Source organism: Pseudorasbora parva, chromosome 15 (assembly GCF_024679245.1).
Source record: "Pseudorasbora parva isolate DD20220531a chromosome 15, ASM2467924v1, whole genome shotgun sequence".
In the NCBI taxonomy this organism is placed as follows: Eukaryota; Metazoa; Chordata; class Actinopteri; order Cypriniformes; family Gobionidae; genus Pseudorasbora; species Pseudorasbora parva.
In genome coordinates, this window is record NC_090186.1 from 13,065,704 (window position 1) to 13,090,468 (window position 24,765).

The following is a 24,765-nucleotide window of genomic DNA, read 5'->3' on the forward strand; positions in this document are numbered from 1 at the left end:
GCTGTGCAGATTTTGCTTAGACAGAAATGAAAAAGCTGGGGAAGGAAGGATCAAGAGGCCACACGGCTTAGATTGAAACAGGAGAGAGGAAGAAGGCTGAAAATGCGAGCAGGGAAGAGAGAAAAGAGCGAGTGGGTGTTTGAAAACATGATGGAAGAGATGCACAGCGGCACAGGGGGATATGAAGAAAATCCAACTCAAACATGGTTTTCCAGGTCTGGAGTGACCTAAACAACTGAATGTTGAGGACAGACTCAACCAACTCCAGGGTACGAGGGGCTTTGCCAATGTGTTGTGATGGTGACTGCGTGAGGGTTTAGGCTTTTAGCTGAGCTAAGACTGAATGGACAGAGCAGCTATAACACAAGAGAGATTCAGACAGCAGAGACACTGACCAGAACATGAAAAGATCAGCCATTGTTTCATTTCAGAGTGTTAATGTTGAGGCCAGATGGCCCGGGAAACGATCGAGGGAGCATTTAAAGAGAGAGAGAGCAAAATTCACTAACAACTTGTAGACCAGTTGAATCATCGAAGTGCGATCACAGATGAATGAGAACAACTCAAAAATGCAGGTGGTCCTTAGAAGAACGTTTGCCATCTCTCATTTAAATGACTTTATCTGTCAACCCATTTACGCTACACAGACTTTCATTGTATATCATGCATGATTCATGGACATTCATGATGTGGCATAGAAGGAAAAGTTCACCCAAATTTAAAGTTCTGTCATGTTGTTTCAAACGCTAGAAATGTGATGTTCTTCATCAGTGCTTTTGTCTCGTTTTTAGTATCTAAACATTCTTAAATAAAGATATATTTACTTGAATAGCAAAATGACTTATGTAATTGTATTTATAACATGCAATTGCAATTCAGTCATAATCCTAAAAAAACAATTATTATTTTAGACTTTATAACACGCAATTCCGACTTTATAACCCACAATTCTGAATTTATAACTCGCATTTCTGACTTTATCTCTCACAATTCTGACTTTATAACTCACATTTCTGACTTTATAACTCGCAACTCTGACTTTATCTCTAACAATTTTGACTTTATATCTCACAATTCTGACTTTATAACTCGCAACTCTGACTTTATATCTCACAATTTTGACTTTATATCTCACAATTTTGACTTTATATCTCACAATTCTGACTTTATAACTCACAATTCTGACTTTATATCTCACAATTCTGACTTTATAACTCACAATTCTGACTTTATAACTCGCAACTCTGACTTTATCTCTAACAATTTTGACTTTATATCTCACAATTCTGACTTTATAACTCACAATTCTGACTTTATATCTCACAATTCTGACTTTATAACTCGCAACTCTGACTTTATCTCTAACAATTTTGACTTTATATCTCACAATTCTGACTTTATAACTCACAATTCTGACTTTATAACTCACAATTCTGACTTTATATCTCACAATTCTGACTCTATATCTCACAATTCTGACTTTATAACTCACAATTCTGACTTTATAACTCGCAACTCTGACTTTATCTCTAACAATTTTGACTTTATATCTCACAATTCTGACTTTATAACTCGCAATTCTGACTTTATAACTCGCAATTCTGACTTTATCTCTAACAATTTTGACTTTATATCACACAATTCCGGCTTTATATCTCACAATTCTGACTTTATATCTCACAATTCTGACTTTATAACTCACAATTCTGACTTTATATCTCGAAATTCTGACTTTATATCTCACAATTCTGACTCTATATCTCACAATTCTGACTTTATAACTCACAATTCTGACTTTATAACTCAAAATTCTGACTTTATATCTCGTAATTCTGACTTTATATCTCGCAATTCTGACTTTATATCTCGCAATCCAGACTTTATAACTTGCAATTCCTACTTTATGACTCACAATTCCGAATTAATATCTCGCAATTCTGACTATATAACTCACAAATCTGATTTGCAAGCTATAAAGTCAGAATTGTGAGTGATAAAGTCAGTGATATTAAAAGGTGATATTAAATTAAAAAGTTTTGTGATATTAAAAAGTCACAATTATCTTTTAAAATGTTTTATTTTGTGCCGTAAAAAAGCTTTTATATCCATCACTGTCATTGCATGGAAAAGAACAAGCATATTCTTTAAAATCTCTTTATTCCACGAAAGGATTCCATACATGATTCAGGATAACTTTCATTTTGGGTGAAAATTCTTGATTCACAAGGTTGGAATGCCATCATGAACGCACCAGCTGTCCTTATCATGGGGTGAAGACAAGCGCACATCATGCAAAACTGACCAATCATAATGCCCACTAGACAAAACCACATATACACAACCAGCCAAAAACACACAAACGCCGGTGGGTAAATTAAGAGTGCACAGTCAATGTGATTTACTGTAAGCCGGGGAATGAGTGCAGCTGAACTCCTCACAGACAGGGAGAGGAACATGCTTAATGCTTGGTGGTTTATATATTGAAAGCTTTGCCAGAGAGAGGCACAGGAGAGTCACATAAACAAACACACACACACACACACACAGGTCCACTCACTGGATGTCGCTTTGGGACGTCATAAACTCCCTCCTTTTGTTGGCTGGTAGGGACCTGGTGTGGACAGGGAGCCCAGCCAAATGCACAGTTAACATGACAATTTACCATTAGTTCAGATTTCAGCAAGAGATTTTACAAGGTCAATGCAAAATGCAAATTTTATGCTTCCTGGAGAGCAAAATGAGCCATTGTCTGTGTATAAAGCATTGTGTTTGATTTAATAAGTGCAAGATGCAGAATATAGTGAAATTAAAATTTAGCTTGAATAATAATAAATATTTGTATTATTTATAACAAATATGTTTTAGATAAAATCTAAATAATATGCATTTTATAGCCTACATTATAAATATTTGATTGTATTTTAGTTTATGAAAGATTCCTAAAAATCCATATATATTTGAGTACTGTCATTTTTTATGTTCAAATTAGACAGCTAAAGATGCAGATCCTTTCTGTCTGTTATTTTCACGTCTTCCCTCTCTCTCTAATTTGCCATTGTTCTTAATTTCCCTCTTGCTGAGAGACTGATTGCCGCTGTGTTTTTATTTGATCGTACACTTGAAGTGATCTTTCCATTTCCTTTATTCAAAGATCACACAGCGACAGCAATGATTAATCATTCTCACTCTTTCATTTGGAGAAAGGGCAGAGGAGAGACCTGCTGCTTCCTCACACAGCAGAGTAATTTCTCCATGCAGACTTTGGAAAGCTCCCTACACTCTGCATCAATCCCTCAGTCATGCTATCCAAACTTTACCTGAGCCAAAACTACTTGGGACCCAAGGGGCCCGCTGGAGGTCAAGGTTACTTTTGATGTGTAAGCTTTGGTTAAGCAACTTATCTTGCTATGAGATTCTACTTATTTTGCAATAAGATTAGTCATCATTTACTCACCCTCAAGTTGTTTCTTCTGCTGAACACAAAATTAAATATTTTTAAGAATGTCGGTAACAAAACAGTTGATGGACCCCATTGACTTTCACAGTATTAAGTCACTGGGGTCCATCAACTGTTTAGCTCCCCATATTCTTCAAAATATCTTCTTTTGTGTTCAGCAGAAGAAACACATGCATGCAACTTGAGGGTGAGTAAATGATGACAGAATTAAAATTGTTGGGTGAACTATTCATTTAATATATAGGGTTCCCCTATACCAATGAACAGAAGACACTATACAAAACTATTTATTGGTTCAATACATAGTTTTCCCCAGGAACTGGTCAATTTTTCTCTAGGACAAAATTTGAAAAACAAATTTTTCAACAAAATGGAATAAGGATTTCAAATCTGGCTTTATCCAATGTTCAATTTCTGTTTTCGAGATGTGTGCAAAGCGTGTATATTAAATGAAATAATGCCTTATATGCATATTTAAATATAACATTTCAAAACACTTGTTTTGTGTACTGATAAATCAGTTTTATCTATTAGTTACAATGTGTGCCCTATTCACCTGTAGTGTTTTTCCTTAAAGGTATAGTTCACCCCAAAAATGTGTTGTTTGTTCTGCTGTACACAAAAGTCGATGTTGGAAGAATGTTTGTATCCAAGCAGATCTCACCCCCCATTGACTACCATAGTGGGTAAAAAAACGAATACTATGGTAGTCAATGGGAGGTGAGATCAGCTTAGTTATAAAAAACATTCTTCCAAATGTCTTCCTTTGTGTATCCAAGCAGATCTCACCCCCCATTGACTACCATAGTTGGTAAAAAAAAATACTATGGTAGTCATTTGGGGGTGATATCTGCTTGGTTACAAACATTCATACAAAATATCTTCCTTTGTGAACAGCAGAACAAATACATTTATACAGGTTTGGAACAACTCGAGGGTCAGTAAGTTAACATTTTTAAATGAACTATCCCTTTAAGTTTGGAATTTTTTTTTTTAAAGGATATTGAACTCACAAAGAGTTTTTTGTAAACCAGTGGCGTATTTTAAAGCTGAGCTAGAAAATGTAGATTCACTACATTTCCATGATTTTCCCAGGCCTGAAAAAAATGTAAAAATTCCCTGATATTTTCACGGCGCAATATAGCCACAGTTCATTGGTTTGATTGATGCCATTTATATAGCTTCAGTCTTGACAGTGGACATGAGAACACAAATCTCTTGTTCTGTTCGTTTAGGTTTCCCCATTTCATCGCTGTTAGTGAAGATCAAAAGTGATGTTCGCACAGATTCCATTTGACTTGGCCAATCTGGCTTTTTGTTTGATATGAGATGAGATCAGGTGTTAGCTCTTCCCGGTTTTATTGATGTGACAGCAAGCAGATGTCTCTTTCATGCTCCCGAGTTTCCGATATCTGTCCTGATGTCAGCAACAAGTGAAGGAGTTTGTGAAGTGTCAGGTTAACGCTTGAGAGCTGCGCAGATATTTGAATAGTTAGAAGGTCCCTTATGGTGTTTCAAGCTTTCGCAGAGCTACTGAACTGACTGCGACATTAAGTCGGCTCTGTAAAAAGTTGCGGAGGAGACAGGCTGGCAAAGTGTTGGGGCACTGACGTGTTTATTGTTTAGCTTGGCGGTGTCTCTTTTTGCCTAGCCACAGGTGACAAAACAAAGCAGCACCTGAGGATACAACACCTGCTGTTGTCTTGGTCATGGCGCTCGGAGCGCGAAACATCGCTGGGTGTAAATCTTTGAAAGGGCCGTCACACTGAATTAGTGTGGCTTGGCATAGCCCTCTGTTCTAATTCACAGGTGGGACTCTGGCAGCTACACAGTGGAGCTGTCATTATAGCTGCACCATCAAAACCGGGGATCTTCTAAAGTGTTATTTTAAGAAGAGCCCAGTTTTTTTAGAGTGTCCCTATTGGCTGTTTGATAATGTTGGTCTGTGAAAGTTTTTAATGATAAACCTAAGCTCGATAGGGGTGTCGAAATTAATTCTTTCTTCGATGCATCGCAATTCAGTCGAGGACGATTCGGTATCGGTTCAGTAATAGACTAGCCTAGAAATCTAGACGCACATAGCGGCAGCAAATCTAATTTGCAGCGAGTGTCGTCTAGCAACTCTCAATAAAAAAACCAAGCTCTGGTCAGGCCAATCACATCGTGTATAGAGTCGGTGGGCAGGGCTTAACATAATGACGGCAGAGTTGCGGAGGTTCCGCGTGCTACTTATAAACAAAGAAGTTGGAGACTGCGGTCTTTCGAATCGGCTTTGGCCGTGACTCTGGAAGACTTGGAGTTAAGCTTTTCTTTGAGCTTTTCTTTATAATTTAATATATCAACTAGCTTCGCTTCACATTGCTCTGGTTGGTTAGCCTAGACATCTAGTCGCACCCTAGCGACAGCAAATCTAAACTGCCGCGAGTGTCGTCTAGCAACTCTCAATACACTTCTGAGCTGTAAAAACCAAACTCTGGTCGGGCCAATCACATCGTGTATAGACGCGGTGGGCGGGGCTTAACATATTGACGGCTGAGTTGGGCTTGCGTGCTTCTAGTAAACACAGAAGCTGGCGAACGGCGGTCTTTCGAATCAGCTTTGACCGCGACTCTGGAAGACTTGGAGTTAAGCTTTTCTCTGAGAAAAGAACAAAGAATGGCACTGAAGTCGTTCTTAAAAAGGGAAGATGTGTTCAGAGTTTTGCCGACCGGATACAGCAAAAGTTTAATCTATCAACAAGCTCTGCTTCACCTTCGTTGCTCTGGTTGGTGGTAGCGCTATCCAATCGCGCGCAGAGCAAATTTGAAAGACAACCGTTTATCCTGCCCCTTGGATTGAGCCCTGTCTATGGTGAGTTCCCAGACCCAACATTGTCATGTGCATCCTCATACAAATATACGAATACGAAATACAAATTGGTCGTGAGATAGCGTTGGTTTTACTATATTCTAAGGCCGTAACCATGTTTTGGGGGACCAATTTTCCATAAAGTATAAAGAAACAGAATAGTGAGGGAAATTTTAGGTCTAAGTCTATTATTTGAAAATATTTTTTTCATTGATTTGCAATAAAACAAGCACACATGTACTTTTATTTATTTTTATATTGAAAGCGTGAATGTTTCTTGTCTTGTTACATTCAGGAATTATGTACATTTTCAATTACATATTACTATATTTGAGAAAAAAAAGCTGATTACTATATGTGACTAGGTCATTTAACATTTCTATCGCAAAACGTGCATTTCTATCGTGGATTAAATGTTTCGCTATTTACATCTTGCACTCTCTCTTTCAACGTTAAATTGATGCTTTGCAATTGAAAACACGCTCTGCTTCTGTGGACAGTAAACCCCGCCTACTTTGATTTGATTGGCCATCTCAATCATTTTTTCCACTAACGAGCACTGTTGGACCACTGAGACAGACCAGACTAATAATCTAACTTTAAAACTTTTTTGTCATCATAACACCATACAGAGTGCTGGATAATAGAGAATTTTAAATATTGGGGGCACAAGTTGGCCATTTCTACTATTAGGGGACAATATTCGAAATAGTGTCCCCCTCAGTGTCTATGGTGGATATGGCCCTGAACTATATCAGTCTTTCACCTTCAAAATTTCACGTTTAAAAAACAATGTGTTTTTTGACATTTATTTGTAGTTATTTCTGAAATTTATTAGCAATTTCTGTGTGGGAAAAGTTTCTGCTTTAGAGTCCAGGAATGATCTGAAAAATCAGGGGTGACATTATAAACCTCATCAGCCTGGCTCATGAATATTAAATAGGTGAAGCAATCACTGACAGCAAACTATGAAAAATATGAGAAACTGTTATTTATTAAATTTTGAAATATTTCAACATTAAATATTTTTGAGTAGAACTTGTAAATTATGTAGCAATGTGGCATGTAAATTATTAGTCCAATTTCAAATCTGGGATTTTTCTTTTAGAGCTTGCAAACTTCCAATTCTTGGAAGAAAAAAAAACTTTGCATGTACATATGCTACTCTGAATTGTTTATGTGTTGTACTATAATATTAATAACCAAATTGTTACTAGTGGTAAACATGTGTTATAGTTTTCATTGCAAACTAATATTGAAATCTGATTAAGTGATTTTCAGTTAAAAATGACCATTATTAAGATTTGGTAGTGTACCTGATATATGCTCTCCTCTGATTGGTCACGGATGGGCTCGTGTCCCGCCTCAAATACAATGTACTACAACATCGGCAGCAGAGGAAGATAAGAAGGCAAAGGGACAGGAAAAAGGTGAGTGCGAAAAGAAAAGAGAAAAGGAAGAAAACTGATTGATCACACAGAATCAACAGCGGCCCCAGGAGCAGCGCAGTGACCCCCGCAGCCTTGAGGGACACTGCAGACGGCTGCCTGACTAAATGAAGTTGCGTCATGTTTTACCATTTGACCTTTAGAGACATGCGCTGACCTGGTAAAGCGTTATGGTCCCTTAAGTGCATCTTCCACTGCAACTATGATAGTTTATATTATTCACTCTACATTCAAGACAACTCGGAAGAATTACGAGTTGTTCTTTCTGACCCATGCCTCATGCATATATTCAGTCTGATTTCTGCCATTAATATTTCATCTAAAAAAAAAATTCTGTGTGTCCGTACTGTCCCTGCAAACAGGGTGATGTCATGAATTTTACAATGTTAGGGAGAAATAAATCACAATGCTGCATGTCTCTTTAACGATGCATGCTAATGCTAATGCTTAGCAGGGGTAACAAAACTTCCCTGGTGTTGGTCTGCATTTAAAATTCCAGCTGCTGAGTTTAAGGACCAATTTAGGGATGGCAGACCCCGTTTAAACCCGTAGCTGTGATATATTCCTCCATAATGCAGGGACCACACAGAGATGAGAGCGATTTTTGGCAAGCAACATTCTGGCTAATCGCTAATTCCTGTCCATTCAAGCCCACATTAATGCTAATGGCAGAATAGTCTCCATTTTCTGAGACATTAGATCTAATGGCTTAGTTGTTCTCATTTACTAACTACTGTCGCCATTGGCTAATTCATTCTGTTACACAGTTAGCCATTGGCTAATTATTTCCTTCTCTAGCCCTCTTAACACCAAATTGAATATGCTTATCAGGTCTGCACTATATAGCACGTAATGACTGATTCTTAAGCTAAATGCTAGGCTTAATTTCTGTCACTAACAGCCAATGAACGTCCAGTCTTGCAATTTAAAGATACACTCCAATCAAACACAACCTATTTCATAGAATACATAGAAATCTAGGTCATTCCCAATATGATGCACACCGGACAATACGGAAAGGCAATGTAATGCGTATAAACACACACACACACACACACGCAGCCCAGATGAGATGTGTTAAAGCTGTCTGTTTTCAGTACAAAATAAAGGAGGCTCCCAGAATCGCTCTTGCATCAGAGTTTTATCAGTATATTCCCAATTCATGAAAAGGAAAAGTTAATAACACTTTACAGCGATGATTCACAGTATATTTCTATATAGAAATGATGAAATAACAAGACTTGTTAATTCAAGAGGAGTGAGGAAAGAGCAGAGAAAATGGAGTGGAATCATTTATTTCTGTAAATGAGATTAAACGCATAATACTGAGCAGGGAGCCCTGTTTAAAGCGACAGTGAGAGGCACACTAAATCGACAGCGTACGTTCAGGCAGACATAATGATTAACGATTTATTTCAAAGCGTTACCTGATACACGGGATCCTCCACATCCTCCTCCAAAATGGTCTGCAGGTGTGATCACGCAGAGGGGGGGGGATTGAAGGAAGGACAGTAGAGGTAGAAGGAAACAGGAGAGATGATGGCGAGAGAAAAAAAGCCAATTTTGGTCATTTATGTAAAAAACTGAGAAATAGCACAATTTTAACATCAGCCAGTAAAAATAGGACTAGAAATGGGGCCGGCACAGGACGAAAGGAGTGATTTTGTCTCGATTGAAAAAGCAGTGTGAAGGAAATCACCCGCAGATATGCACCTGAGATTTAACAGACAGAGACAGAGGGGGAAGTGGAAAGAGCTGCCATGCGATTGGTCCGCACTGTTGGATTTGCCACGGTTTTGTCGTCTGAGATAAATTTAGGAATATTAAAAAGATCAGTTACTTCTTAATTTCTCTTCCAAAAGAACAACCAATGACAGCACAGCCATTGTTCAGTTTAGTTGAGATGTAATATTATTAGATGATTTATTTAATACAAAAATGAATGAATATGAATAAATACACTATATGTGTGTGTGTGTGTGTGTGTGTGTGTGTGTGTGTGTGTGTTTATTCATATTTATTCATTTTTCATCACTATACTATACAGCTCTGGAAAAAAGAGACCACTACTTAACATTGAGAAATCAATGTTAAGTGGTCTCTAATTTTTTATATATGTATTTTTATATATGTATGTATGTACATTCTAAAAAATTCTGGGTAAAAAACAACCCAATGTTGGGTCAAATATGGACTAACCCAGCAATTGGGTTGTTTTAACCCAGCAATTGGGTTGTCTTAAGCAAATATTTAACAACCCAATCACTGGGTTAGAAAACAACCCAATTGCCAACATTTTTTTGAGTGTATATATATATATATATATATATATATATATATATATATATATATATATATATATATATATATATATATATATATTATATATTATTATTTACAATATATTACATATACAGTTGTTGTTGTTGTTGTAAAACCTGCCTTGTTTTTCACCCAATTCTCATTTCTCATTTATTTACAATCTTACAAGCAACAATTGCAAAAAAATAAAATAAAAAAACATCAACATGCACACGGTCTCATATGAGTCTAATTATGTTATTCTCTGAGATAAATAATAAATATGCCCTCTCTGAAATTTTTTGTTTCTGTATTTTACTCTTTTTGTATTGCATATTTCATAATTCCCTTTTGAGTTGTTGCTCTTTTACACCACTTCCATTCGTCTGCTGACATATATGTGGCCTTATTAGACATTGTAAATGCTCTTTGGGTTTAGAGTGTATGCGAGTGTGAAGATTTCATGCGAGTGTGTTACCTGATAAACAGCTTGCTCGCACTGCTTGTCCTTCTGAGCTTTCTTCTCAATCTCCTCCCTCTGTTTAATCTCATAAATCAACTGGAAAAGGTCACGGAGGTCAAGGATCACAGGCTCAGCCTGGGAATACACGCAGAAAGACACAGATTTATAGCGACAAAGAGGAATAGAGAGGAAGAAGTGACACAATCTTCTCAATGAGGATCCATGCTGTATTTCCTGTACGATTCTTCAAGCAATTCAGAGCAAAAAACAAACGAAATAACGAGGACCTCTTAACCTCTGAGTCGGCTGCTTTTAAATCTGCCAGATGAGAGGTGACAGAACAAAGTGCTTTCCATTTGAAAGGGCTGGGTCAGATCAAACTTCACTCTTTGTAGTTACATTAAAAATGCATCTCCTGGCCAGCGCAGCCTAAATGTCACTAATATCTCAATAAATGCATGAATGAAAATGTGAAGTGAACATTTGTCCTCAACTCGCCTCGGGTATTTTTCTGCTGCCTATTCCAGCAGATTCATCCCACTGACATGCAATATGAGCAGATGTGAGAAAGAAAGAGTGTTTACAGGGGGAACAAAAATGAGAAAAGAGAGAAGAAATAAGAAAGTAAAGAAGAAAACGTGTTGCAATGGGTTTTTGGATAAATTATGCACACTAATTTCATAATATATGAGTGTTTCTTCAACTATGTGCACTTTTGGCCTAGCTTACTTTAAGAAACAAAACTGGGTTCACACATTTAATAGTTATTTACTGTATTTAATAGTATTTTGTGCTGGGAATTACATTTTTTTTAGCCTGGATGCCAGCCAAACTTAGCCCCGCACATTTATTGGGTGGGGCGGTTCGGTCTGGACTCGATCCATAGAGGAGTAATTATCTCTGAACAGAAACTGTTCGGACCAATGAAATCATCAGGGCGGGCTTTAGACGATGACGGACAGATGATCAACAGTAACGTAATAATGCACGTCATCAAAGGGGCTTGGATTATATTTGTTCGAATCTTTAACGGAGAGCTTGTTTGTATATGCATTCACCATCACAATTTCTCTCAGAAATGAGGATCATGTTGGGTAAGTACTCTGTGTATCATTAAAATCTTTAATTTTTTTTACAAGACCGTCAAAGATCGTTTATTCCAGCACACGTGTTGAAACACGCCCCATAATCACAGCCCAAATGGAGCAATTTCAGACTCATATTCTGACTCACCGACCTGGTGACATTTTTTATCATTTTTGGAAAACAATAGCTCACTTCTTACTGAGGCTAATTTCATATTGACGTATCCCAAATACACATAATTAAATAATATTTTCACACTTTTTGAAAAAATTACAGATTAGCAAGTAATTGATGTTTAAGTAATTTTTTGGCAAATATGACCTGGGCAATTTTGCTATGAGGCTAACAAAATATTACAAAATGTTTTATTAGAGGGAAGTTTGTGGATAGTGCTGGAAATTGTTTTGTTTTAGTTCAAATAAAATAAAATATGTTGTACAAAAGTTTGAAGAAACAAATGTGCCACTTACTTACAATACCGCCACAGTTCTTAAAGGAAGAAAAAGAGATATGGGGCAAAACAGCAGGAAACAACAATATGAGGTTGGAAAAATTAATAAATGAGTTCAATAACTGTGGCCGGAGTGAGTGAAAATAGCGCAGGAACATGTTGCCGTTGCTTTGTCTTTATGTGTGCTCTGGGTCACTTGTAGTTCACAGTGAGAGAGCGATGGATGTGGAGAGAGAGAGAGGACAGAATACTCATCGACCCGGTATGGAAATCGATTGAGCAACCGCAACAAAAGCGCAGCACTGCAGACTAGAGCAACGCAACAACAAAGAACAGCAGCAGAAACAACGACACGGGCAAAGTCAGAAACAGACTGAGGGAATGAACGCAGAGATGGAGTCTTTATAGGATTCATAACAGCATTGGGACGGTAGTACATAATATACTCACGATTCTAAAAATATACTTCTGGACATTTAGCAAATGGATATGACTATACAACAATTTTTTGACACAAAGCAATAGCTTTTTCATGTATGAGTACTTACAGACTGGGCAGTTTTGATGGCCACGAATCGATGGTTTCCCTCTTTCCCACATACATAACCAAAGGCTCGGTGGTCTGTGATATCCTTTGCAATGTAGGAAATCTCATGAACTGCATGGTGGTGCTGTAGAACCTATGGACAAAAAAACAAAACAAAAGTACTTTACAGCTGCATATAGTTTGAGGGAAAGATGAAGTTTAGCTTGGATATTAGACATTTTGACATTTTTTTATTCAAACGATGTTATTATCACATAAAAATATTTACAGCAAGTTAGATTGCTCAGTGAGTATCTTGGAAAAAACAATCAGGTAGCTGTTTTCTACATAGGTAACGCATTTACAATCTTTTTTTTTTTGGTGCACACCTGACTTTTGCAGGTGACACATCAAAATCAACTGAACTTTATGGTCAACTGAAGTGTCAAAAAAAGTGTCAAAATCTGAAACATGGTTAAGTGCCTTAAGGCCCTTTCACACTGGACGTGATTTTGACGTGCAAATAATTTGCGCGATGGTTTTATTTTTCGATCAGCTGTTTGTGTAATGAGCGCTTCCACACCGAACGCGAATGTGCTGAGGCGAAAAAACGATATTTATTTTTTCCGTTTCGACGTCGATTTTTTTTTACTCTAGGGGCGACAAAAAAGGTGACGAAATGTCCAGTTGATATCACGAGCTATTCAAGTAACTTTAACCTTTGCCAGGCATGGCATTTCTCATGAGATTACAACTGTAAGCTGTACAGCTGCAGCTGTGTTTGCCCACTGTATGTTACAGACAGCATAACTTATAACCTTATATAAATAGTTGATTTTTTTTTTCTAAACATGTCCGCGATTATGGAAAGTGAACATGTTGCCATCAGTACGTCTGTGGCACTGAAATGTTTACATTGTGACTCGACTGGAAACATCTGCTCGGATCGATTGATTCCCATGTTGATTCCCTGAAGTGCGTGGTTTGTCTCATCAGATGCGCTGCCGTCTCTGGAGGAGATCCTTAAATTGTCCCACAGACTTTAGAAAGTAAGTGCAGAACCGGCCATGATACAGTTTTAGCTCCTGTACAAGATTAGCATACTCCCCTTCAGAGTTCAGACTCTGTTCTTTAAGACTGGCTGCACCCAAAACCTTCTTCTCGGTCCTTTAAATAAATGAAAATCTCGTCTTCACTGAATGATGAAGTGCCCGTGTTTTCTTAGCTGTCGTCACGAATGTTTTGGAATGTTGGAGCTCTGAAACGTCGCAAATTCATGTTGCGGCTGATGTGAATGGTTTTGACGCGAAATATTCACATGCGAAATATTCGCTTATTCGTTTCGCTTTTCTGTTACGTGTCCGATGTGAAAGGGCCTTTAGGCGTCATTTTTCGACACACAGGTACTCCATTGATTTCAATGAGAAACCTTTGGCATCATACACAGACATGTTGGGTATGGGAATGTTATCATGAAGAAATTATTTATTGGGTTATGATTTTGCCATTATGACATGTTGGAGTGTGATTCTCAATTTAATAAGCCAGCATAATTTTATTTACATATTTTTTTTAATTTTTTTAATCTATTCAGACTCGTTTGACCATATAACCCAACCCCATCCGATCCCTAAACCTAACCATTTCTGTGTTATATGATATAAAACAAATTATATAACAGGCAGATACAGCTGCATGCACAATTTATTCAAAAAGTACAAATATTCCAAGTGATCTGAGGCCAAACGATTGATTTTTGTGAATAAATCCCCAAAAGTGATCAGCGTCTCCATCAGCCGAAGATCATGCACACATCACATTTCATATTAGCCTAGAAATCTAGACGCACCCTAGCGGCAGCAAATCTAATCTGCCCGCGAGTGTCGTCTAGCAACTCTCAATACCCATCTGAGCCGTAAACGCCAAACTCTGGTTGAGCCAATCACATTGCGTATAGAGTCCGTGGGCGGGGCTTAACATAATAACGACGGCCGAGTTGCTTGCGTGCTGCTAGTAAACACAGAAACTGGCGAACGGCGGCGGTCTTTCGAATCAGCTTTGACCGTGACTCTGGAAGACTTGGAGTTAAGCTTTTCTCTGAGAAAAGAACAAAGAACGGCACTGAAGTCATTCTTAAAAACGGAAGATGTGTTTGGAGTTTTGCTGACCGGATATGGCGAATGTTTCATCTATCAATGAGCTCCGTTTCACCTTCGTTGCTCCGGTTGGTGTACCGCTATCCTATCGCGTGCAGAGGGAGTTTGAAAGACAACCGTTTATCCTGCCCCTCGAATTGAGCCCTGTCAATGGTGAGTTTCCAGACCAAACATCTTGATGCTAATTTCAAATATTGCCGCCTGAAGAAATGCTACGTCAGATTTCATAGTGAAATTCATGTGTATCATTTGAATAAGACATGACTGTGTGCGTTCACGGAGCGGCTGGCTCATTCAGCGGTTAAAACGTTAAGATCAACACTGTTCTTTACATGAAGATATCCTATGACTTCAGAAGACTTGGAATGCAACATGAGTTAATACTTTTATACTGTTTTTGGTCCGTTTGCAATAAATACCTGTGACTGAACTTTTATTGGGCTTTTACGTGTTTTATATTGTTTAGATGTGGGTAGGTTTAGGTAGGAGTTGGGTTAGTTGCTCCAAAATATAAAAGTAGCCTATAAATATTCAAATGTCTGCTTTTACAAATGCTAAGAATTATATGTGTCTTGATCTGACACATTGGGCAAACAACTGAAATCAGCTGAGTACTCTCCTCTGTGTCTCGATATAGTGATGCCTAGGGGTATCTTTAGCGTCTTGATTGTGACGTGGAAGGCACTTGACCATGATTCAGATTTTGACGCCTTGGGAGTGAGAATGGGTTGGAACCCAGATGAGCACCAATACCTCCAATGTGACGAAGACAAAGATACTGCCACCTTGGACATTTATTTTACATCCTTTGAGTTTAAACTCTATACACCCCTGTTCAAAGGACTGAAGCTTGAGTTTGGGGTGCCAAGTTTTGCAGCTGACACTAACGAAACAAACTGAACTTTATGGTAAACTGAACCCAGGTGTGCACTGAAACCTCTTTTGTGAAAGCAACAACGTTACATCCGAGACGTAACGTAAACGTAACAATTCAGGGACAACTGAAAGCTTTACAAGCAGCCTTCAAACACTGAATGGCCATGGAAATAAAGGGGGACATTAACCCTGAGAGGGGATTGGAGGACAGAAATAGGTCAAGAGCTCAAAGCGAGTCGTCCTCCAGGCTGATGGCTGAAACGCCAGGGCCTCGGCTCTATAGTGTCAGCCTCCTGCCACTGAAGAGCAATCATCTGCTGAAATCTACTGCAAGTGGCAATCTTCCCCTCACCACCCACTTCATCTAGAGTCATTAAAACATCACTAACACAATACACACGCCACACGCCGCATGCACAGGGGGAAGGAGTGACGCACCCCCATGGGCCTGGCAGTTAACTCGAGAGTTGCAACAGTGGATGACATCTTATGACAACCCGCCTGACTGCGAGGTGCTATTTTCCCTGCTGAAATATGAAGTGTTGTCAGTGATGTGTTAAACAAACTTTGAGAAAGGGGGTTGCTTTGTTAAAATAAAAAAGTTTTGAATAAGGTTAACGGGCAGCTTTCATATCAAACTATCATGTCATGTGCCCACACAAACTTAATCATTTCACACTTAATGATTTTACATTTACATTTTTTAGTAGTGTGACAGAACTTGAAATGAACAAAAAATGTAGTACACTTTAGCATATTTTATAGAAAGAGTACTTGTTACAGTCATGATATATTTTAAAAGAATATACAGTAAGTGCCATCTGCATGTAATGTTTTAGACACTTAGGGTGGGTTGCACCAACAAGGATTAATCTTAAATCTAGATTAAATCAAGGTTTATCTTATAATTCTGTAGCACCAAACTTTAAACCTTGTTTAAAAATAAGCAGGTTTACATTTAAGCCATCATTTTGATCCAGGATTTAATTTCTATTTAAAATAGATTAACTTTAATCCTTGCTCCATAACTTTAAACTCAGATTTAAATCTCAATTATGGGTTCATTTTAAACTTACATGTGAGGAGGTTTAAATAAAATAAAGTGCACCTACAATTAAATTATGCAGATGATTGAACAGAGATAGAAACAGTGTGTGTCGTCAGGTCTCAGAGAGGTATTTATTAGCCTAACGTTACTAATAAAAATGAAAATGAAAGCGAATTGAGCCATCAGAGTCTGAGGATCGAGTTTATGCCTGCTATCAAGTCCGGGATGCAGATCCGTCACTCATCTCGGTGCACCTCGGTGTCGGACAAAGAAAAGAAGAGGATTATATTTTGCATTTAACGTTCGGCAACTGTGATGATGAGGTGAGCGACTGTGAACGCGGCCGTGCCTCGCGTTTCTCATGCCCGTTTCACTCGATCAAACGGGATAGGTGGCGCTGTCAAGAGCGGAGTAACTATCTTCACTCATGATAGCCAAACATGAACGTTGTTTGTCATAAGTTACGCCGCCACAATATACTCTATTAACCGATAGCCTTCTATAAATATATTTCAAGGTGTATGAAATCCACACGCGCTGGCTTGGTGTTTTCATTGCCTGCTTGATCAGCAACGGTCTCTCGACATAGCGCTTAATTTCCTTTTCTACTTGTCAGAGAGAATTTCTGGTGGTCAGTATACAAGAAAATTGAATATTAGTATTGTTGCTGTCAATGGCGAATCCATCATGGTGGCGAAAATTAATTGTAAATGGAGGTTTTAATCGTATAGGTTAAATTATAATCCCAGATTTGTTATACTGGGTTTAAAATTAAGTGGCGCAACACAACTCGATTTAAAATAAAGCCTAGATCAACAAATTGCTCTAAACTGAGTTTAATTTAATCCTTGTTGGTGCAACCCACCCAAAATTGCATGTTATTTACAATTAGGCTACTGTAGATGTCTGCAATCCTCGAAACAGACAAGTTTTGAATAACTAAATAATAACTGCATGCAGAAGTCTGTATCTTGAGATCTGAAGCGTTTTGTGTGTGGTAATTGGAAAAAACAGCCTATCTAACCAGGCCGGGACAGAAAAATCAGCGTAGAAGGTGCGGCGGTTATGTATGGCAGTTGCCATACCCTGGCATTCAGACAAGCAGGGGAAATAAACAGCTCATGATGCTGCTCTGTAGTTCTTTTGCAGCTTTGAAAAGCTAATTTAAACGTTTAAGCAAGTTTAAATGAAAAGGCTTTGCATTGTTATTAGATAGTATTTGCATTGTTGTTAAGTCTGTTGTTAAGTTCTTTTAGTGAAATTTTGTCCAAATTTTATAAGAGATATTATTTAGGAATGTTGTTGTATGGATAGAAGTGCTCATGCCATAACCTAGGCATTCGTGAAATGCCGCCACTGAGCGTAGACCTCTTCCTATGGCCTTTTGCAAGCGGCGACGGGACAAAAAGAACATTTTGAGATGAGAGGAATCAAATCTAACATATTTTTGGCGTAAGTGGGATGGAGCGGTATGCACATGATTAAAAATATAGTGTAAAGTAAAACTTTTAAATTGACATTATTAGAAAATGGTCTTTTTAAAATTGTCCTTAAGTGTTTTAAGAAACTAATCTCTTCAAGTACACTTATGTGGCCTTTAGTTCATTAAAATACTGGCATTTTATTAGATTATCAGCTAATAATGTTTTTTTATTTTATTTTATTTATATACTTTTAAAATCAAATTTTAGGTTTGTACGCTGTAATGAACTAGATCTAAATGTGGTTCAATGATTGATTTAATTCCCTGTGCTGGATTTAATGTCATATTTGTTGTGGTGTCTCCACCTTTGGTTTCATCAATGGCATGCACTGCTAGCTGTTTTTTTGTTTTTTTGGATACAGTTGTTTTATACAAAAACTAATTTCATTTTATTCACTACATTAACTTGAAAGAAAAATCACTGGCTTTCCAGCAAATAAATTGCTTGTTTTCCAAGAATGCTGCTTGTAATACAAAATGAAACAGTCCCACCAACTGCAGACTTTAATCTTTCAAGTGCTTTTCTGGGTTTTAGATGCAAAATCTTCGGCACATAACTGCGTTTCCATTCCTTCTGGGCAGTTTAAAATTGGAAGCATAGAAAATCCTTGAAAGATTAATTACTTGTGTGCCTATTCAACGCCAGCCTCCCTCTAACTAGCTCACAGAATGGAATGTTTGCCGTGAGCTTGCGTAGTGAGTCCTGTGTTATCGCAGCACACGAGTCGCTTTCCATCATAATGACCCATAATCTTTAGGTCATTCATACACGTAAGAACTCATGCTCAATAATACGCACAGTGCCATACGGCGATGCTTCAACATGAGCAGCACGTTTCAGATTGCTTCCTTTTGTGTCTTTCATTCAATCCTTCTCTTTCATTCAAATAATCACAACGGCTCTACAACCTCTGAGGTCACTCCACTGCATTGGCAATGACACTGTTACCATGGTGAAGATACGCTAAGCATCACACTTCTAAGAGTTTTAAGCCAGGTCAGAATGCGGCACCGTTCCAAATCTAGGAACCTGCCTAGACATTAGCATTTTAAAGCATCATATACTGTACATGCTCTTCACATGAAGGCAGTTCATTGTTGGCTTTCAAGATACAACATTCTGGACAAAGTATTATCTCATTTATCTTTCTCAGAGAAGGCCTCCCAGAATGTACTGCAGGGAGCCAACAAGACACGATAAATGTCCATTAAAAGTATACTTAAAGTGTGTAACTTAAGAAATCACAAAAGTACACTCGAGAATTGACAATGATTGGACAAACCTTTCATGGACCTGACACTTACACCCACTTTTGCTGCCATAACAACCCTGACCTCTCGAGTCATGGACTAGATCCTTGAAGGTGTGCTATCCGTTTGTTAAGTCGTGACGTAAGGGACGCCGTTTCTGGGTCCAAGCCTCAACTCGTTTCACTCGAGAATGCTATTGACGCCCGTTTATGAGTGCTATTTATTCATATTAAACATCAAACGTTTAAAAAAGTTTAACATTTTAAATACTTACAGTCTACACAACAGTCTCTGTGCTCACAGTGTCACATACATTAATATTTTAACGATTTAAAAAAGATGAATCATTGTCTGGCCATCTGAAATTTTGGTATGGAGAAAAAGATTATGATTATAGCTTTTTTGTAGTATTACACCACATTGTGTGTGTATATTAGCACCGTTTGTAGTTTTTCTTGTGGTATAAGATAGAGCACTTGGACTGGGAAGCGCTGCCGCGTGACGTCAGCCTTTACAACCGGATAGTATCTCACACCAAGATGTCAGCAGCAGATCCTTTGCGAGGTGGGGCCTCCGTGGATCGGACTTGTTCGTTCAGCACATCCCACAGATGCTTGTTTGGATTGAGATTTGGGAAATTTGGAGGGCAAGTCAGCACCTCAAACTCATTGTTGTGCTCCTCAAACCATTTGTGACGGAGCATTATCCTGCTGAAAGAAGCCACCAGGGAATATTGTTTCCATGCAAGGGTGTACATGGTCTGCAACAATGCATATGTGTCAAAGTAACATCCACATGGATGGCAGGAACCAAGGTTTCCCGGCAGAACATTGCCTAAAGCATCACGGTTGCATTCTTTCCATAGTGCATCCTGATGCCATGTGCTCCCCAGGAAAGCGATGCACACGCACCCGGCCATGTTTGGAATGTTGTTCCAGGATCAATGAAAAGGGTTGATCCCGGAACACGTTGAACTTGGTGAAATCAGGTTCTGCGTATACATACACTCTATAGGACATTTTAACGTACAAGGTTCTATCTTTGTTAGGATGCTACCTATATAGTTTTGGAACAGACTCATCCTATGACCAATATGATTCAAAGGCACAGGGTTCAGGTTATTCACAGCCGTCAAAGAATTATAAATACAAAGGCCTAAAACAAAAGCCCTGCCCCGTTTAATCGCACCCTGAGGGAACGCACATACAACTTAATGACAATACACAAACAGAGCTCATAATGAGGTTTTAGCGACTGGGGACATGTCCAACACTGGTGATGAGTGAGTGTATCTGTGTGTGTGTGTGTGTGTTTGCTTATCTCTGGGTGCTGCTGTATAACACTGGTTTGAGGAGAGGGGAGAAAGCGAAAAGGGAATGCTGCTGTTACAGAGATAATGAGGATCTAGAGTCCGACGCTAAGCTCTTCAAAACCACACATTCACAGCTAATTAACCAGCCGCTTGACTCCCGTACACATTCGCGCACACACGCGTACACACATTAGCCACGGCTTCATTAGGTCCTTGTGTAGCTACGGGCCAATAGTTAGAGATAAAGTGCACATTTTAGCCCCTATTTCATATAATTTTGGAGCCGGCTACGTGTAAGCTTTGCCACTGGCTTACGATGGCTGAGCTCAGAGATGGAAAAACAAGGGAAAAGGAGGACAAAGTGTCCCAAAACAGGACACATTTTTCCTAAATAAGTGCAGATGAGGGACAGCAGGCCCAGAATCCCTTCAGAGCTTGGTGCCCATTGTTTGCCATCCAGCGAGGGAGGATTATACAAGGACTATCTGGGTTTTGCAAATGAGTCTGTCTAGTTGAACAATTCTTTCAATTTCCTCTCCCGGTCTTGTTCGACATGCTATACAGCGAATGGCTTTATCTACTTGGTCTTGCTCCTCAAATGGAAGCCATTTCTGTTCAATAGTATCTTCTCCCTGAGCGCAGAAGATCATGGCTGTTCGTTAGTGCATGTGAGCAGGTGTTAACAGGCGGGACTATCGATACACCATCCTGCCCAGAGGGAGGCCAGCCAGTGAAACTGTACCAATCCTCTGCCGTGAGGGCAGACTCTGTTTGAGGATGATAAGAGCCTCTTAATGACATCACTTCAAACTGACACGACACTTCAGATCCACATCTAAAGCACACACCAGAACAAAATGCAGCCTTTCGAATGTTTTTTTTTCTGGGTGTTTTGTACTGCTCTTGTACTGTTACACCACAAATTCCCTGACCTGAAAAGGAAGTCTCTTAGGGTGCTTTCACATCTCTAGTTCGGTTCATTTGGTCCGAACCAAGGGCAAACAATTATACATTGTTGCATTTTTCAGATTTTTTGGTTCCTTTTCACACCACACTGATTGCTTTGGTCCGAACCAGTTGAAACGAACCAAAACGCAGGCACGTGACAACATCCACATCACTCATTGGCCATGGCGTATTTCCTAAACTGCTTTTCGATTGGTCAGAATTTACGTGTGGGAAAATTCCAACAGGCGAGGCAAAGCCAGCAAACTATAATAACACTATGGAGAGACGACTGCGCGGGCCAGTTTTGTCCCTGGCCATAATCTACTAAACGGTGTGTATTTACCACAGTATGCAAACAAAACATTTCTATGATGAAGCTCGGATGCGACATGAAAACAACGTTCTAATGCACTGCAGATGGCGAGCGCGCATCGCTCGTCACTTCAAGAGGAGGCGTGCATTAATTATTAACTCTTGACATGCTTCCATCTTCCGAAAATATTGCCAACGATCTATCAGGTAATAATATCATGCACACAATGTCAGCGCAGCTAACTACGGCAGCTGGTTCAGTCCAAAAATGATCAGTACTTTTGCAGTTGGTTCTGTTCGAGGTCGGATCACGTTCTCACCACAAACAAACCGCTCCAGAGTTAGTTTGAAAACGTACCGAGACCACCTCTTCAAGGAGGTCTCGGTACGCTTGTTTGGTCCGCTTTTGGTGCGCACCCGAGTGCGATTGCTGCTTTCAGACCTGACCAAACGAACCGCACCAAAGAGGGAAACGAACTCTAGTACAATTCAACCGAACTAAATGAGGCAGGTGTGAAAGCACCCTTATATTCACTGGGGCTGCATTCATTTAATCAAAAATACAGTACAGCTACAGTGTCTGTAGAAAATCTGTAAAATAATAATAAAAAAAATAATAATAATGTATCTGCATTGTTTATCAGATACTTTATAACCTGAAGTAAAATAATTGAAAGTGGGGAGAAATATCATTATGAAATAAATGTTTTTTTTCTCTAGTTCACTTTGGCCACAAGTATTGTCACACAGTTACTGCAACATCCTTTCTCCAAGATAACAGCTCCGAGTCTTTTTTTATAATGCCTGATGAGTTTGGGGAACACCTGCCAAGAGATCAGAGAACATTCCTTCATCCAGAATCTCTCCAGATCCTTCAGATTCACAGCACCATGCTGGTGTTTCTCTGTTTTAATTCACCCTACTAATTTTCTAGGGTTCAGATCAGGGAACTGGGGCGGCCATGACAGAAGCTTCATTTTGTGCTCAGTGACACATTTTTGTGTTGATAGTTATGTGTGTTTTGGATCATTGTCCTGATGGAAGATCCAAACATTGCCCATTCTAAGAATTCTAGCAGAGGCCATCAGGTTTAGATTTTGTATCTATTGGCATTTGCTAGAATCAATGATTCCATGTTTCTGAACAAGATGTCCAGGACCTCCTGCAAAAAAATAGGCCCACAACATCAAAGATCCAGCAGTATATTTGACCGTGGACATGTGGTACTTTTTATTCTCGTTCGCACCAAACCCATCTGTTTAATTTGATACCAAAAAGCTCTTTTTCTAGTTTCATATAACCAGGTCCCTTTTGAAGTTCCAGTGGTGTCTGAAAAATGAATATGCTGAAGTTTGCTTATGGATGAGTGAGAAGGATTTTTCATTGAAACCCTCCCAAAACACTTGTGGTGATAGGTGCTGTTTGATCACTTTTTAGGCTTTCTAACCCCAAGACTCAACTAATCTCTGCAATTCTCCATCTGTGTTCCTTGGTGAGTGTTTGTGGCATTGGGATGATATGACACACGTCCTCTTACAGGCAGATTTGTAAGATCTTTATTTGTAACATCATTACATCATTTATATTATTTGTAACATCTTTAGTTTATTGGAAATTCTTAATCATTGCCCTGATGGTTGAAATGGGGATTTATTAATGCTTTAGCTATTTTCCTACAGCCACTTTCTATTTTGTGAAGCTCAACAATCTTTAACTGCACATCAGAATTATATTCTTTGAAGGGGTGATGAATTGAGGAATCAACTTTCCCTTGAGCTTTTGATATATAAAAGGTCATGGTAATATAAGATTATCCTGTTAGTTTCAAAGCTGAAAAATTCCTTGTTAGTCAAAGAAAAGCCTTTATAGACAACAGGCTCAGCAAACGGTGCTGTGCTTCATACTGACGTCAGTGCGTGACGAAACACCGCCTCTACAGAATAATGAGCATGTGTAGTTCAGTAGCATCGCCCACAGACTCATGGAGGGCTCGTGCTAGCTGGTCAACAACAATTTCATGCGGAGGAAGATTAAGATATTGCACTATTCCTGGTTGTGGAAGAACACAGTCACTGCATGAGCTTTCTTCTGATCCTAATATTAGGAATGAGTGGTTGAACTTTATTTTTGAGTAAAACGTGTTTTTATATGTAATAGTACTGCATTGTTTTAGATCATTTTGCTTATGTGTACGTGTCTAAAAGAGTATACCTCAGCACGCTGGACTCAGACACGTATGTGCCAGGGTTCACAAAGCCCGGCAGGCCGATGACTCTTATTATATCCCGTTCTTGTTCTGCTTTTCTCTCTCTCTCTTGTTGACATCTGAAGGGCCGCACGCATTGGACATCTATGTGTGCGCGCGTGGTTCGCGCTTATATCGTCCGATCTTGCGGGCTATGTGTAATATAAAAATAATAGTCTAATCAATTGCGTGTCGATGAGAAATAAATCATTGTGTTTGTTTGATAAAGACGTTTACGAGCCCTGCGATCAAGAAAATCATTCTGGTAGTCTCCCTCATTCTCTCCTCTCTCTCATGTGAACTGACCGGGGAGCTGAAGCTCATTAAATATGCAAATCTTCTCCAATCCTAGCTGTGGGTGTTTACTTCAAAGTCTCCAGTGCGTCACGCCCATCAAAACCCAGCGTTTTGGAGAGAGCCTCAAAACCAGTGTAGAAAATAGCCTATTACTTATTAGTTAGGATGTTTTTGAATGTAAAAACCACACGAACGTCTTTAGTTGACCTCAGACAACAGTACAACTTAAAAAAAAAAAAACAAGCCAGTTCATGACAC

At 38.9% G+C, this 24,765-nt stretch overlaps 1 protein-coding gene across 8 annotated transcripts in view; it reads right to left on the minus strand.

The window, feature by feature from the left end:
* The window catches only part of dab1a (DAB adaptor protein 1a), a 562,848-nt gene that overhangs the window by 39,343 nt on the left and 498,740 nt on the right, over nucleotides 1–24,765 (minus strand). For 5 of the 8 annotated variants that reach the window (XM_067417159.1, XM_067417157.1, XM_067417160.1 and 2 more), the window contains 5 exons: nucleotides 12,602–12,733; nucleotides 10,532–10,651; nucleotides 9,180–9,218; nucleotides 7,621–7,683; nucleotides 2,558–2,611 (listed from right to left, as the gene is read on the minus strand). In XM_067417159.1, the coding sequence (XP_067273260.1) occupies nucleotides 2,558–2,611; nucleotides 7,621–7,683; nucleotides 9,180–9,218; nucleotides 10,532–10,651; nucleotides 12,602–12,733 (408 nt within the window). The remainder of the gene's footprint in view (nucleotides 1–2,557; nucleotides 2,612–7,620; nucleotides 7,684–9,179; nucleotides 9,219–10,531; nucleotides 10,652–12,601; nucleotides 12,734–24,765) is intronic. The other 3 variants (XM_067417163.1, XM_067417164.1, XM_067417165.1) reach the window with 3 other exon arrangements.